Source organism: Globicephala melas, chromosome 4 (genome assembly GCF_963455315.2).
Source record: "Globicephala melas chromosome 4, mGloMel1.2, whole genome shotgun sequence".
NCBI lineage: Eukaryota > Metazoa > Chordata > Mammalia > Artiodactyla > Delphinidae > Globicephala > Globicephala melas.
The window spans coordinates 145,734,416-145,749,408 of record NC_083317.1 but is presented as its reverse complement, the minus strand read 5'-3'; the positions used below and the strand labels follow the sequence as shown (position 1 = coordinate 145,749,408).

Sequence of the window (14,993 nt, the reverse complement as noted above, 5' to 3'; positions counted from 1 at the left end):
TCATAGTAGCTTCTGATGATCCTATACACTTCTGTAGTATCAGTTGTAATGTCTCCTGTCTCGTTTCTGATTTTATTTATTTGAAACCTCTCTCTCTCTTCTCTCTTTTAGTTATTCTAGACAATAATTTGTCAATTTTGCTTATGTTCTCAAAGAACCAGCTTTTAGGGTTTTTTTGTTTTTTTTGTTTTTTTAGTATTTTAAAATGTTTATTTTTATATTTTTTTACATTGAACACTTCAGGAAATAAAATAATTACAATGATTCAAATGCATGAATGATTCAAATTCAAAATGCAATCCCTGGATTCAATAAATATCCTTTACAATTATGTCCAATAAATATTAGAAATGTATGTAGGCACTAAGTCAGCTAACAAAATAAGTAAAATAATTATATAAAGTATAAATCTCAGGACTGGGGAACATGCATGGTCAGTTAAGTCACTTGGCCACTGTAGGTGGTTTTTTAAAAAACATGATTCACATCCGCTTCAATCACATACACATTCATTGCAAGTGTTTTGTTTTGTTTTGTTTTCCTGGCCACACTGCATGGTATGTGGGATCTTAGTTCCCTGACCAGGGATCGAACCCACGCCCCCTGCATTGCGAGCACAGAGTATTAACCACTGGACCACCAGGGAAGTCCTGCAAGTGTTAAATTAGACAATTGATGCTAACAACTTAAAACTATGATCTTAAAAGAAAATTCAGTTTAATACAAAGAAACTCAAGAAGAAAATTTCAGGACCCTTGATCAGAAGCTTTTGATGCCTGTCACACTACGCTAGTGTACACAAAGGTTCAAGTAAGGCTGATAAAGAAGAGTTGTTTCCTTTTCCCTTTGAAGACATGATCCAAGAAATAGGGGAACTGCACATTCTATAGCAACTAGCCATCCATCCATACACTGCTAATAAAGGACTCCTTACATTAGTAACTAGCCACATTTTAAAAGCCTTGGCCAATGTTACAAAAACAAAACATTTAGAGTAATATTTACGAATACAAGCATAATTGGTTTTTTTGCCTTCTATAAATAATAATCTTTGAAATGCTAAAAGTGAGTTCCAGCTGTGGTTCTTTTCTGGTGTGGGAAGCTGCAGGTGCACGTGGATGGTCTACTGATTTACCTTCTCAAAATATTCTTTGGAAGCAGTCGGATGGGGCTTGATTGTAGGAGAATCTGGTGTCCAGTTGGCTGGGCAGACTTCTCCATGGGTTTCTACAAACTGGAATGCCTTCACCAAGCGGAGGGTCTCTTCCACGCTTCGACCCACTGGGAGATCATTGACGCTCAAATGCTTGATGACTCCGTTGGGGTCAATTATGAAGAGACCTCGTAGTGCAAGGCCGGGACCTTCTAACAGCACACCGTAGTCTCGGGAAATCTGTTTAGTCAAGTCTGACAAGAGTGTGATGTGCATGTGGCCCAAACCGCCATTCTTCCTTGGTGTGTTTATCCAGGCCAGGTGGGTGAAGTGGGAATCCACTGACACTGCAACGACTTCACAGTTCACATCGTGAAATTCATTGGCTTTGTCACTGAAAGCAATAATTTCTGTAGGACACACAAAGGTGAAATCCAAAGGATAGAAGAAGAGCACTAAATATTTCCCCTTAAAGTCATCAAGGCTTATTTCTTTGAACTCTCCATTGACAACAGCTGTACCCTTAAAATAGGGCGCATGCTGGGTGACGGCAGGGGCATGGCATGAGGAACTGGTGCTAAAGGCGAACTTTGCTTGAGCAGAGCCAGACCACAGTGCATTTGTCAAGCACGTTCTTCGAGAAGCAGCAGGCCTAAGGGCTGCAGAGGCAGAAATGCCCCAAGGAATGGCACTCACTTGTCGGACAAGCGAAGTCCGGAGCAACCTTCCCGCCACGGCCGCCATCTTCAGGGTGCACGGCACCCACCCAGCTTTTAGTTTTGTTGATCCTTTCTATTGTTTTCCTGGTGTGTGTTTCATTTATTTCCACTCTGATGTTTATTATTCATTTTGCTAACATTGGGCTTAACTTTTTTTCAAGTTCTTGAGGTGTAAATTTTGTCTTTTTATTTGAGACCATTTTAATATCTTAACATATGCATCTAACACTAAAACATCATCTCAGAACTGCCTTTGCAGCATGCCATAGGTTTGATATGTTGTACTTCCATTTTCATTTGTTTCAATATATTTTTTAAATTTCCCTTTTGATTTATTTTTGATATGTTGGTTGTTCAAAAGTGTATTGTTTAGTTTCTACATATTTGTAAATTTTCTAGCTTTCCTCTTGTTGATTACTAGTTCCATACACTTGTGTTCAGAAAATATAGTGGGTATGATTTCAATCTTCTTAAATTTGCTAAGACTTGTTTTGTGTCTTATCATATGATCTATCTATGGAGAATGTTCCATGTACACTTGAGAAGAATGTGTATTCTGCTTCTGTTGGATGGAATGTCCTGTATGGGTCTCTTAATTCAATTTGGTCTAAAGTATGGTTCAATTACAACGTTGCCTTATTGATTTTCTGCCTGGATGATCTGTCCATTGCTTACTTTTATTAATAATCATTAACAACCATCCATATTATTAATGATTACTGATATGATATTAATAATTAATAATAATATTACTATTCATTGCTGATCATTACTATAATAGATGTTGACGTCCCCTACATTTTTGTAATGTTGTCTATTTTCTCCGTCAGATCTGTTAATATTTGCTTAAAATGCTTACCTGTGCCGATGTTGGGTGTGTATATACAGACTTACGATTGGTGTATCTTTCTGATGTAATTACCCCTTTGCCATAATGACCTCCCTTGATTCTTGCTACTGTTTTTCGCTTAAAGTGTATTTTGGCTGATATAAGTACTACTACCCCCACTGTCTTTTCATTTTCACTCCTGTTGAATATATTTTTCCACCCCTTCACTTTGAGCTTTTGTGTGTCTTTAGAGCTGAAGTGCATCTCTTGCAGGCAGCATAGAGTCGGGTCTTCTTTTTATCCATCCCAGCAAACCCGTGTCTTCTGTTTGAATTTACTCCATTAGCACTGAGAGTGGTTATTGAAATGTAAGGACTGACCACTGCCATCTCAGTGATTGCTTTCTGGTTGTTTGAATTCCCATTGATTCTTTTTCCCTTTGTTTCTGCTTACTTTTGTAAATCTGTGGTATTCTATTCCCCATTTTTGAATGTTTTCCTGAATCTACTCTAGATTTTTACTACCACAAGGCTTACATAAAAATCTGGTTGATAAAACAATTACTCGCATGGACTATTAATAGTTGACCAACAACAGTAGGGAGAAATCTCTAAATCAGTGGTTTGCAAATATTTTTAATCATGTCATCCCATCAGTAAATTTTTTGATGATACACAGCTAATATATGTATGCTCATTTATAAATTCTATACCTATATAATTGTACAATTATTCTATAGTATATAAAGTCTACAGGAATAAAATATAGAGTGGTGCATTAAAAATCAAAACGGAGACTTTGATATTTTTTCTGTACCCTCCCCAGTGGATCGCCTTAGGCACTGAGCTTTGGAGACCACTGTCCTAAAGGTTGCTGATGCAAAAGACATATGACAAAACTTGAAAGCTGAGTCTCTTAGTTTCAGAAGAATCTGATTCCTCATGAATGCAATTCCAAATGTACACATGTACCATACCCGTGTCTTCATTAACAGTGATTAGATTTACTGTCCAGATTTTTATAAGGAGAGTATGCTACATCAATTTGAAAAAAAAATACCCAAAACCAAAACCCAAAACAGAGACTCTATAGATGACTTTCAATGCAAAGTTACTTGGAAATATTTCAAGCTAGTACTTAGTGAAATATATAAAATGAGACCAATTAATTGTGAATTTTCATCTTGAATACACATTGGCTTAATTATTTGAAATTAATTATAATTTTGTTTACCATAAGCTTTTTACTGTTTTTCTTTATATAAATTAGACTTGTTTCCTTAAGAGTTTTTACTATTTATACACATGTAGGTATTTCAATTTATATTAATAAGAATTATTACAAATTGTGTCTGAATTTCATAGCAAATAGTATATATAATGTTAAACACTACAAAACAGACTTGTTTAATAGTTTAACAGATATGTTTAACCCTTCTTTTTTTAACATATTTATTGCAGTATAATTGCTTTACAATGGTGTGTTAGTTTCTGCTTTATAACAAAGTGAATCAGTTATACATATACATATGTTCCCATATCTCTTCCCTCTTGCGTCTCCCTCCCTCCCACCCTCCCTATCCCACCCCTCTAGGTGGTCACAAACCACCGAGCTGATCTCGCTGTGCTATGCGGCTGCTTCCCACTAGCTATCTACCTTACGTTTGGTAGTGTATATATGTCCATGCCACTCTCTCACTTTGTCACAACTTACCCTTCCCCCTCCCCGTGTCCTCAAGTCCATTCTCTAGTAGGTCTGTGTCTTTATTCCCGTCTAGGTTCTTCATGACCTTTTTTTTTTTCCTTAGATTCCATATATATGTGTTAACATACGGTATTTGTTTTTCTCTTTCTGACTTACTTCACTCTGTATGACAGACTCTGGGTCTATCTACCTCACTACAAATAACTCAATTTCGTTTCTTTTTATGGCTGAGTAATATTCCATTGTATATATGTGCCACATCTTCTTTATCCATTCATCCGATGATGAACACTTAGGTTGCTTCCATGTCTTGGCTATTGTAAATAGAGCTGCAATGAACATTTTGGTACATGACTCTTTTTGAATTTTGGTTTTCTCAGGGTATTTGCCCAGTAGTGAGATTACTGGATCATATGGTAGTTCTATTTTTAGTTTCTTAAGGAACCTCCATACTGTTCTCCATAGTGGCTGTACCAATTCTCATTCCCACCAACAGTTCAAGAGGGTTCCCTTTTCTCCACACCCTCTCCAGCATTTATTGTTTCTAGATTTTTTGATGATGGCCATTCTGAAAGGTGTGAGGTGATACCTCATTGTAGTTTTGATTTGCATTTCTCTCATGATTAGTGATGTTGAGCATCCTTTCATGTGTTTGTTGGCAATCTGTATATCTTCTTTGGAGAAATGTCTATTTAGGTCTTCTGCCCATTTTTGGATTGGGTTGTTTGTTTTTTTGCTATTGAGCTGCTTGTAAATTTTGGAGATTAATCCTTTGTCAGTTGCTTCATTTGCAAATATTTTCTCCCATTCTGAGGGGTGTCTTTTGGCCTTGTTTATGGTTTCCTTTGCTGTACAAAAGCTTTTAAGTTTCATTAGGTCCCATTTGTTTATTTTTGTTAACCCTTCTTAAATGACTCTTCAGGCTCTATTTTCTGAGTAACGGATGACTCCACACTCCATTTTCTTACTAAGGTTAGCCGTATTCATTTCCTTTGAGTACATTTAAATACATTGAGGTTAATCTTTTATTGCAGTAGCCTGATTTGTTTTCTTTATAAACTTATTTAAAGTAATTTTTATATTTATTTTCTTTAACTAGCACCATCCATCAAAATGGTTTACAAAACAAAATAGTGCTAAAAAGCTTATAAAGAAAAACCTACCCCATTGCAACTCCCAGTTCTCTTTCCCTAAAACAACCACTTCTAATTATTTTTAGCTCTTTCTTCTGGTATTTGATTTTCCATTGTGATAGCTGAGGATTCAGTTTTCTTATTTTCTCTCCTTCCCCATCTACCAACCTGTAATACAGTTACAGCACAATTTGGGGTTAAATCAATATTCTATGTTTACATTATTACTACTGTGTAATTATTGTTCAATGTTGATTACCTTTCCTTCTTCATAGGCCATTTTGTTTTTCTTGGGGTTAATAATTGCCTTTTTTGTTGTTTGTATTCCTAGTTTTCTATGTATCTATTATTTCTTCTTCTCAGATCTTCCAAAATGATTATAAAAGCCCCCTCTGTACTATTTCCACATAGTCAACATGACAGTTACTCTCAATGTTGTTTTTCTGGACACTCATTTCCTGTAGCTGTTTGCTGTCATGTAGACTGGGTTTGACTTCAGGTCTGCTGCACAGACATTGTCCTGGAACTTTCATGCCCCTATCCAACTGTAGTCTCTATTTCTTACATCTTGTGTCTTTTTCTTTTTTAACTTCCCTATTTGGCTGAAGTGTATCTTCTAGTACTTTCCTAAGAAAGAGTGCTTTGGAATTATCATTTTTTTATTTTATAAAAAAATTCGTATTTAAATTTGTTGTTGAGGTGTCATTGACATACAAAATTATATCAGTTTCAGGTATATGACATAATGATTCAATATTTATATATGTTATGAAGTGGTCATCACAATAAGTCTAGTTAACATCTATCACCTTACATAGTTACAATTTTTTTCCCTCGTGTTGAGAACTTCTAAGATCTATTCTCTTAGCAACTTACAAATATGTAATACATTATTATTAACAATAGGCACCATGCTGTACGTTACTTCTCCATGACATATATATCACTGCAACTCTTCTGCACTGATGGGCATGTTCTATATCTGTATTGTCTAATATAGTAGCCACTAACTACATGTGACTATTGGGCACTTGAAATGTGGCTAGTGTGACTGAGGATATGAATCTTATTAAATTTTAATTACTTTAAACATCCCTGTATGACTAGTGGCTACTTATTGGATAATGACTAGTGTAGTTCTTAATGACTGAGTTGTATTTTACCCAAATGAGAGCATAAAGTACTCTTAGGATGTTTGAGCATTTAATTCCCAAATAAATCATTTCTAGGTTTTTTCTTTCTGTAGAACGCTACTTCATGAACACAGGCTTTTCAACCACCACATAAGCACATTTTTGAGCTATGTAATAATCTATGACATGTGGGTGACAAATGCACATATCAAGGGCTATAAAAAATACATCAACATTCAGTTTTTATCACAATATTTTCAACTGTAGCAGATCGTCCTAATGCTACATAAAATTTTACAAGTGAGAAAATTAGTTTTTTCACCCACAGTTGTCTAATTCTCAATCATAACTTAAAATTAACTTCTTAGCTTAGAATCATGTATTAGCTTTCTACTGTCCTTCTTTAGTTATTAATACCCGAGTTACTCTGATGGTATTTATCTATGCAGATTTAAGTAAAGCTGCAATTCATAGAGCCTATAAAAATAAGCTGCGGTGTGTGTGTGTGTGTGTGTGCGCGCGCGTGTGCACGCAAACACACACACATATGAAAGCATATCACCACAAGGGGGCAGCCTTGTCATATTTTATTTTTCTATTTTCTTGTGCTACGTTTATTGACTCTCAGAAAAGAATCACAGAATTGCCAAGTGATGTTTAAGCTGCATGAGACAAAATATATTGAAAATGTGACCAGAAAAAAAGGTCTATTCAGATCTTCTGCCCATTATTAAATTGGATTGTTAGGGGGTTTTTTTTGTTTTTTGTTTTTATTTTTGCTATTGTGTTGTATGAGTTTTTTGTATATTTTGATGTTAACCCCTTATTGGATATATGATTTGCAAATATTTTCTCCCATTCAGTTGGCTGCTTTTTAATTTTGTTAGTGGTTTTAATTTCTGTGCAGAAGCTTTTTAGGTTGATGAAATCCCACTTGTTTTTTTCTTTTGTTACTTTGCTTTTGGTGTCAGTTCAAAAATTTATTCCCAAGACCTATGTCAAGGAGCCTATATGTTTTCTTCAAGGAGTTTTACAGTTTGGGGTCACGTCTTTAATCCATTTTGAGTTAATTTTTGTGTATGGTGTAAGATGGGGTCCAGTTTCATTCTTTTCCTTGTGGCTATCCAGTTTTCCCAACATCATTTGAAGTTATAATTTTTAGATGCTTGCATATCACAAAATATTTTGGAAACCCTCATATTTGGTTGGTAGTTTGGCTAGGTGTACTATTCCCAAGTGAACATCATAATCCTTCCAAATTTTGAAGGCTTTACTTCAGTCTTCTGATGATACCTAGCTTTGCCCTTAGAAATCCAATGCTATTCCTATTTCCATTGTTTGATACATGAGTTGTTTATCTCTCTGGAAACGTTAGGATAGTCCTTGTATCCACTGCTTTGGATGGGTCGCTTTCCATTCAATGTGTCTAGAGCACTAAGTGTGCTCTTCAATCTGGAGACTTAAAACTTCAGTCCTGGGAATTTTTCCTGCATTGTTTCTTCACTACTTTTCTTCTCTCTGCTTTCTGTTTCCTCTTCTAAAATTCCTATTAGTCTTAGATGTTGTATTCTAAATTATCTAATTTAAAAATTAATTCTTCTCTTAGTTTTCAGCCCTTAGTACTTTAGAGTTATTTCTGCTGATTCTATTGAATATTTTACTTTGATGATCATATTTTTAATTCCCCCACATTTCATCTGTTCTTTGTCCCATTTTCATGGAATGCTGCTTTTATTCTCTCTCAGGATAATATAGACTTTTCAGCAACTTGCATTGTTTCTGTATCTTCTGGGTCCGTCTTTTTTTTTTTTTTTTTTTTTTTCCTGTTTCATTTGCACTCTATTTTCTGTTGGAGATTTTCCTCAAATGTCTGTTGATCTAAGCTGGCCCTTAATGCTTATGAGGAAGACACTGAAAAGGCTGTGATTTCCAGTTAAGGCTGTCATCTGGTGGACTTCAGTAGAGCACGGTGGACATTTTTCTTTGGAGATCTCCCACATCATTACTTAAACTTTTTCCAGATAATAATACACCTCCAGTATCTTTCCTGAGGCAATGTCCATCTGTCTGCTGTCATTCTGGGAGCAGTGTGGATGAAGAGATCTCACAGAGCCACATTCGGTTGACAGATTTTTACTGAATTCCCATGAGTTCAGCCTCTCCCTGCTTGGTGTCTTTCTGGTTCAATTTCTTTGGTTTAAGAGGGGTTATGCTATGGTTAAATTAAAATCTTACAGCATTGATTTGAAACCAAATCGTATTTTGGGGGAGGTTTAAACAAAGCTGGAATTTATAGAGACTGTAAAAGTAGGCTGTGGGGGGTGTGTGTATTTGGGCACAAAAACATATCACCACAAGGGGGCAGCCTTGTCTTATTTTTCTCTTTCCTTGTGCTAGGTTTATTTACTCCCAGAAAAGAATCACAGAATTGCCAAGTGATGTTTAAGCTACATGAGACAAAATGTATTAAAAATGTGACCAGAAAAAAAAAAAGTTTCAGAAAAATGAAAATTTCCCTTTTTTTTTCTTGGTGTAGGTAAATTATACTTTTAAAGATTGAAGCTGGTTTGCTATTATTTATATAGTAAGTGTACCGGCTGGAGTTTTTCAGGCAGCAGAGTAGAAAGTAACAACATAACTGGGGATATATGGTTTTTTAAATTGTGTCTAATTTATTGTCCAAATAGATTTCCATTTAAAAGACTGTATCTTTTAATGATTTGTGCTGTGAAACATACCCAGTTCTCACCCCTGAATTTATTTGCAGCCTTGGAGGCTAGCTACACAAGGGAACAGACTCTGACTGTGGGACAAAGAACAGTGGCAGACTGGGTAAGGCACAAAGTTGGCCCTAAATGCCGACACCTGCCAAGTAGGCTCCATGCTGCACCATCCCATTACAGAGTGACTCTGATGGAGGGAATCTGCTGAAAGTGAACTTGCCTCTGAACCCACCAGTTTACATTCTTGACCTTTTCAAATACACATTTTAATCTAAAACCTGCATGTCCTCTTTTCCCCCCTGCTCCCAAATAAAAAAGGAAGAAAAAGGAAAAAACAAAACTCATTCAACTACAGCATCTTGTGGTGAAGAAGACACATATGCCAGACATGATCACTATCTTCATGGAGCTTATAGTGGCATTATAGGGTGATAAAGGCTAGAGTATTGTCTAGGCAAAATACTGTTACATTAGTCAGGATGGGCCATGGTTGGCTGTGGTAACAAGTAACTTGAAAATCTCAGCAGCTTAAAACAGTGGCAAACTGCAGCCTGTGGGACACATCCAGCTGTGGCCTGTTTTCGTATGTCCTGTGAGCTAAGAAGGGTTTTATATTTTTAAACGGTGCTAAAAGGAAAAATATGTGACATATGACAGTGACCCCCAAAGCTTAAGTATTTATCATCTGGCCCTTTATAGGAAAAGTCTGTCCATCGGCACTGTAGGGGAGCTGTGCTCAAGAGACCAGACTGGCTGAAGCCCTCCATTCCTGCTTCCATATCAGAGACAGGAAAGAAACAGCATGGCACACCATACCTCGACTCCTAAAGCTTCTGCCCCAAAGTGTCACATATTACTTCTACTCAGAACTCACTGGTCAAAGCAAGACAAGTTTGCCAGGGTGAGGATGTGTTCCTCCCCTGGAAAGAATGTGAGTGAGCCGTTATATAATCTTCCACGACTATTATGCACAGGGGTAAAAATGTGACTAACTCTGCCCGGGGGGGGAGGGGTCTTTTGGTGAAGAGTTGGCCAGGAGAGGTAAAAGCATGTCAGGCAGGGGTACAGCAAATGCAAAGGATTGGAGACCTGAAGTAGTACCGTGTGCCTAGTAGCAAGACGCTCAGTAGAGGATTTGGTGGGTGAGAAATGGGACACCGACCTCTGTTCAGAGGTTTATCTTCAGGATTTCAGACTGGAAATTCTGTGATTAGATTTGGGATGGAGGGATCATTGTTATGGCAGGTGAGGGGGCACTGTGGGGAAAGATTGGAGACAGATCCCCAGTTTAGGAGATGTATCAGTTAGGATGTGTTTGGGTTCAAAAAGCCAGAATACCAATGGTTTAATCCATGAGGACACATAGTTATCTCATAACAAGAGGACTGGATGTGGGCCATGCCAGGGCTGGTTCAGCAGCTCAAGGAGGTCAGCCACAATCTTGGTTTTTCTATCCTTTCTCTCCATTTTCCCCAGCAGATTGGCCAGATCTCCAGGTATCATTACCAAATTCAAACACAGGAAGCAGGGTGGCAGCTAGGATGAAAAAATATTCTGCTCTTCTAAGGCCTACTCCTTTTATCATGAAAGAGAATCTTTCACAGAGGCCCTTGTTAAACTTTTTACATTCTGTTGGCCAAAGCCAATTTATGTGACCCTCCCTGGCTGTAAAGGAGATCCTGTAGGTGAGCTCCCAGCTTCTACAGTTGCAGATGAGAAAGGGAGTGGGGCTGGGCAACGACTTTTGGAGAGCTAACTCGTGGTACTTGCCACTAAAACCTCTTGACATTTTTCGTAAAAACATGATTTGCGTTTTACCTATGGCAGAAGGAGAAGAAGATGTGGCAGAAAGATCATATTCAGCAGTTAACTGGGACCCAGAATCAAAAAGATTTGCTGGTCAGTTAATGAGGTATGAAAACAGTTGAGAAAGAGTCTGAGTTTGTGGGACTGTGACATCATTGGAAAAGAATTGGGTGAGGAAATTTAAGGTGTGGGATTTTAGACATACTGATTTAGAAATCTGATTATATCCATTCCTGGTTAAAATTCTTCAAGTAGCTCCCCATGACTTTTAAGATAGAGTTTAGATTCTTTAGGGCACTCAAGGCCCTTTCTTCCTGATCTCACCCTTGCCCTTTGCTCTGGATTCATGGGACAGATTGCTGTTTTCCGAATGGACAAGGCTGTGGTTGTATTGCTCTGCAGCTTCCAAAATGCTGCGCTCTGTCTGGAATGACCTGCTGCTACTCACTTCTAATGCCACTCCTCCAGGTGGCATCTTCGATGCCCATATCTGATAGGTTCCAAGTCTGGGCTCCCTTAGTACAGTGAGCTTGCCTTGCCCATAACACCTGAGACATTGGTTTGTTGCCATCCCCTCCTTGAGGTAAGGGAAACCTTGACTTTGTTCCTCTGAGAGTACTTAATAAATATTTATTGAATAAATATATAAAAGAATGAATGAGTGAGTGAATTAATTTTGAGGTCTTGATATGATAGCTAAGATTGCCTGAAAAGAGTGCTTCAATGCAGGAAGAATTGGGGATAAAGGTGGAAATCGGGTCCATAAATGGGGAAAGATACAAGCGGTTCCCACTGTCATGTCAGCAAACAGTGTAACCAAAAGTATTGAAATGAAAGATTTTACTTTCTTGAATACCAGCAAAGTTTGAGAAATCAAATTAGATCTGTCTTGTATTGCCAGAATGCTTGGCATTTTAATTGTTTCTAGAGAATTAGAGGATTTTAATTGTTGTTGGTTGGCTCGACTGCGTCTGAGAAATCTGTGCCCTCACAGGAGAAAGGAATTAGTTTTGCTCTTCTGATAGGGGACTCAAAGTCTTTATATGTATGTTATCTCATACACCTGTAAGATATCCTGGTAAATATGTATATGATGACTCTATTTGTGGCTTTTGTAGGTCTCTTGACCTATCTTGCCTTGAACCTGTTCTGTGGTCTACTTCCTGTTAACCAGGTATCGTGTCTATTTGAGTTTGAGCTGACACAGAACTTTGAGTGCTCTCAAAATACTACAGAATATTGAGTCATTTATACTGCATACCCTCATAGCATCTGTTGTTGGAAGGGTAGCCATAGAATTTCTGGAATTTCTCTCATATAGCTTTCATGTTATGGAAAAAAACCCAAATTTCCTTATATTACCATTGGGTCATGTAAAATGAAGAAATATTGAAGCAAATTCAGTCAAACCCAATTTTGTATAAAATTCTCACACTGTTAGTGGGTCGTTCTGCAATTCTGAGAGTTGAATAGTACTTGCTTGGAGGAAGAAATGAGAACGGTAGTAGAGGGAAAGAGCACGGGGGGGATTCCTAACCCTGGGCCAGCTGATTGTTAGCCTCTTCTGATGAGACAGTGGGCTGGGAGAGAGAATATGGAGACACCAAATCTTCACCACCTCAGGAAAAAATTGGAAATAAAAACTCCCCAATGTTTGGTTTATAAAGCCTTTTAGGTATATATGTGGCCATATAAAAACACTGAAGATGAAGGATAATAAAGTAGAGGTTATTTTAGTGTGTGTTTTCATATGGGCATATTGGGATATGATTTATTCCTCTGAGAAATTTCTAATCTAGGGAGTAGAATCTGATGTGTTCTGGACACATTAATTTTTCATTCTGTAAGCTTTCCCAAAGTGTGTTCTCTGAAGCAGCATGGTGAGTAGGTGGGAGTGTCTATTTTTACAGAGACTACTTCAACAGTGTATGGTACTACACATCTGATTGATCAATCTGCCCAACTTCATAAGTGTGCTGAAGCTATTGGAGACTTAGATTCTAGAATCATGCCACAGTGTGTGTGTGTGTGTGTGTGTGTGCGTGTGTGTGATGTGTGTGTGTGTGTGTGAGAGAGAGAGAGAACCCCTGATTTCCTGCTTTTGTAAGAATCTGACCCTTAGCACTCCTACTTAATATTAGAACTTTGTGTAAAATTCCATTTTCCCAAGTAAGAGTAATCAGAAACAAACTTCACACTGAAAAATAATTTTAGAAGAGCCAGTATTTAGTAAGAACATTGGTGTCCCCAATAATCCCTTCTACTGATAGATGTCCTAGAGTGAAGTGATATTCTTGTATCATAGATATGGAGTTATCCAGAATTCATAAAATACTCTGTGTCAGGTGTTAAATTTCATCCTGAAGCGCCAATCATAATAACCCCACCAATAGAAATCAATCAAATAATGATGCTGTTGAGAAAGAGAAATATATTCACTCTATCTCATCCAGGGTAGGGTCTGCATTGGGTGGGAAGTTTGGAACAATGGGAAGTGACATGGTAGAAGAACTCCTTGGTATACCAGTATTAAATCCCCGTCCCTTCCCCCATTTAGGAAATATAATTTTATTTTATTTTTTCCCTTTATATTTACATTGAAATATAGTTGATTTACAACATTATGTTAATTTTAGGGATACCATGTAGTGATTAGTCATTTGCATACATTATGAAATGACCATTATGATAAGTCTAGTAACCAACTGTCTCCATACAAAGTTACTACAATATTATTGATCATATTCCTATGCTGTATATTACACACCAGTGACTTACTTATTTTATAATTGAAGTTCTGAACCTCTTAATCCCCTTCACGTATTTTGCCCTCCTCCCCCAGCTACCACCAACTACATATTTGTTCTCTGTTTTATCATTTTGTTTTGTTTGTTGGTTGGTTTTTAGACTACACATATAAATGGGATCATATGGTATTGACCTTTCTCTGCCTAACTTATTTCACTTAGCATAATACCCTCTAGATCCATTCATGTTGTCACAAATGGCAAGATTTCATATTTTTATGACAGTGATATTCTATTATATATATATATATACACACACACACACACACACGCACACATATACACACACACACACACACACATATACACACACACACACACACACAATATCTTCTTTATCTGATCATCCATGGATGGGAACTTAGGTTGCTTCCATACCTTGGCTTTCGTAAAAAATGCTGCAATGAACATTGGTGTACATATATATGTTTTTGAGTTAGTGTTTTTGGGTTTTGAGAGGGTTAATAACCAGAATTAAAACTGCTTGATTGTATGGCAATTCCATTTTTAATTTTTTGAGGGGCCTCCATACTCTTTCTGTAGTAGATGCACCAATTCACAATCCCACCAAAAATGCACAAGGTCTCCCTTTTCTCCATATCCTTGTTAATGCTTGTTATTTGTTGTCTTTTTGATGATAGCCATTCTGGCAGGTAGGAAGTAATATCATTTGTGTTTCAATTTACGTTTCCCTGATGATTAGTGATGTTGAACATATTTCCATGTGTCTGTTGGCCATCCGTATGTCTTCTTTGGAGAAATGTCTGTTTAGATGTTCTGCCCATTTTTTGATTGGGTTGTTTGGGGGATTTTCTATATAGAGTACTATGTCATCTGGAAGGAGTAACAATTTTACTTCTTCCTTTCCAATTTGGATGCCTTTCTTTTCTTTTTCTTGTCTCATTGCTGTAGCTATGTCTTCCAATACTATGTCGAATAAAAGTGGCAAGAGTGGGCATCCAGGTCTTTTTCCTAAAGCTGGAAGA

General features: G+C 37.2%; 1 protein-coding gene across 1 annotated transcript; it reads right to left on the bottom strand.

Moving 5' to 3' along the window:
- Window positions 1-272: 272 nt before the first annotated feature.
- LOC115863441 (thioredoxin-dependent peroxide reductase, mitochondrial) lies at window positions 273-1,913 on the bottom strand. The gene has a single exon (XM_030876299.3). The coding sequence runs from the start codon at window positions 1,895-1,897 to the stop codon at window positions 1,124-1,126; it is 774 nt and encodes a 257-aa protein (XP_030732159.1). The 5' UTR covers window positions 1,898-1,913; the 3' UTR covers window positions 273-1,123.
- Between the last annotated feature and the right edge of the window lie 13,080 nt (window positions 1,914-14,993).

Coding starts and splice junctions, on each gene's coding strand:
- LOC115863441 (XM_030876299.3), bottom strand. CDS start 1,897: ATGGCGGCCGTGGCGGGAAGGTTGCTCCGGACTTCGCTTGTCCGACAA.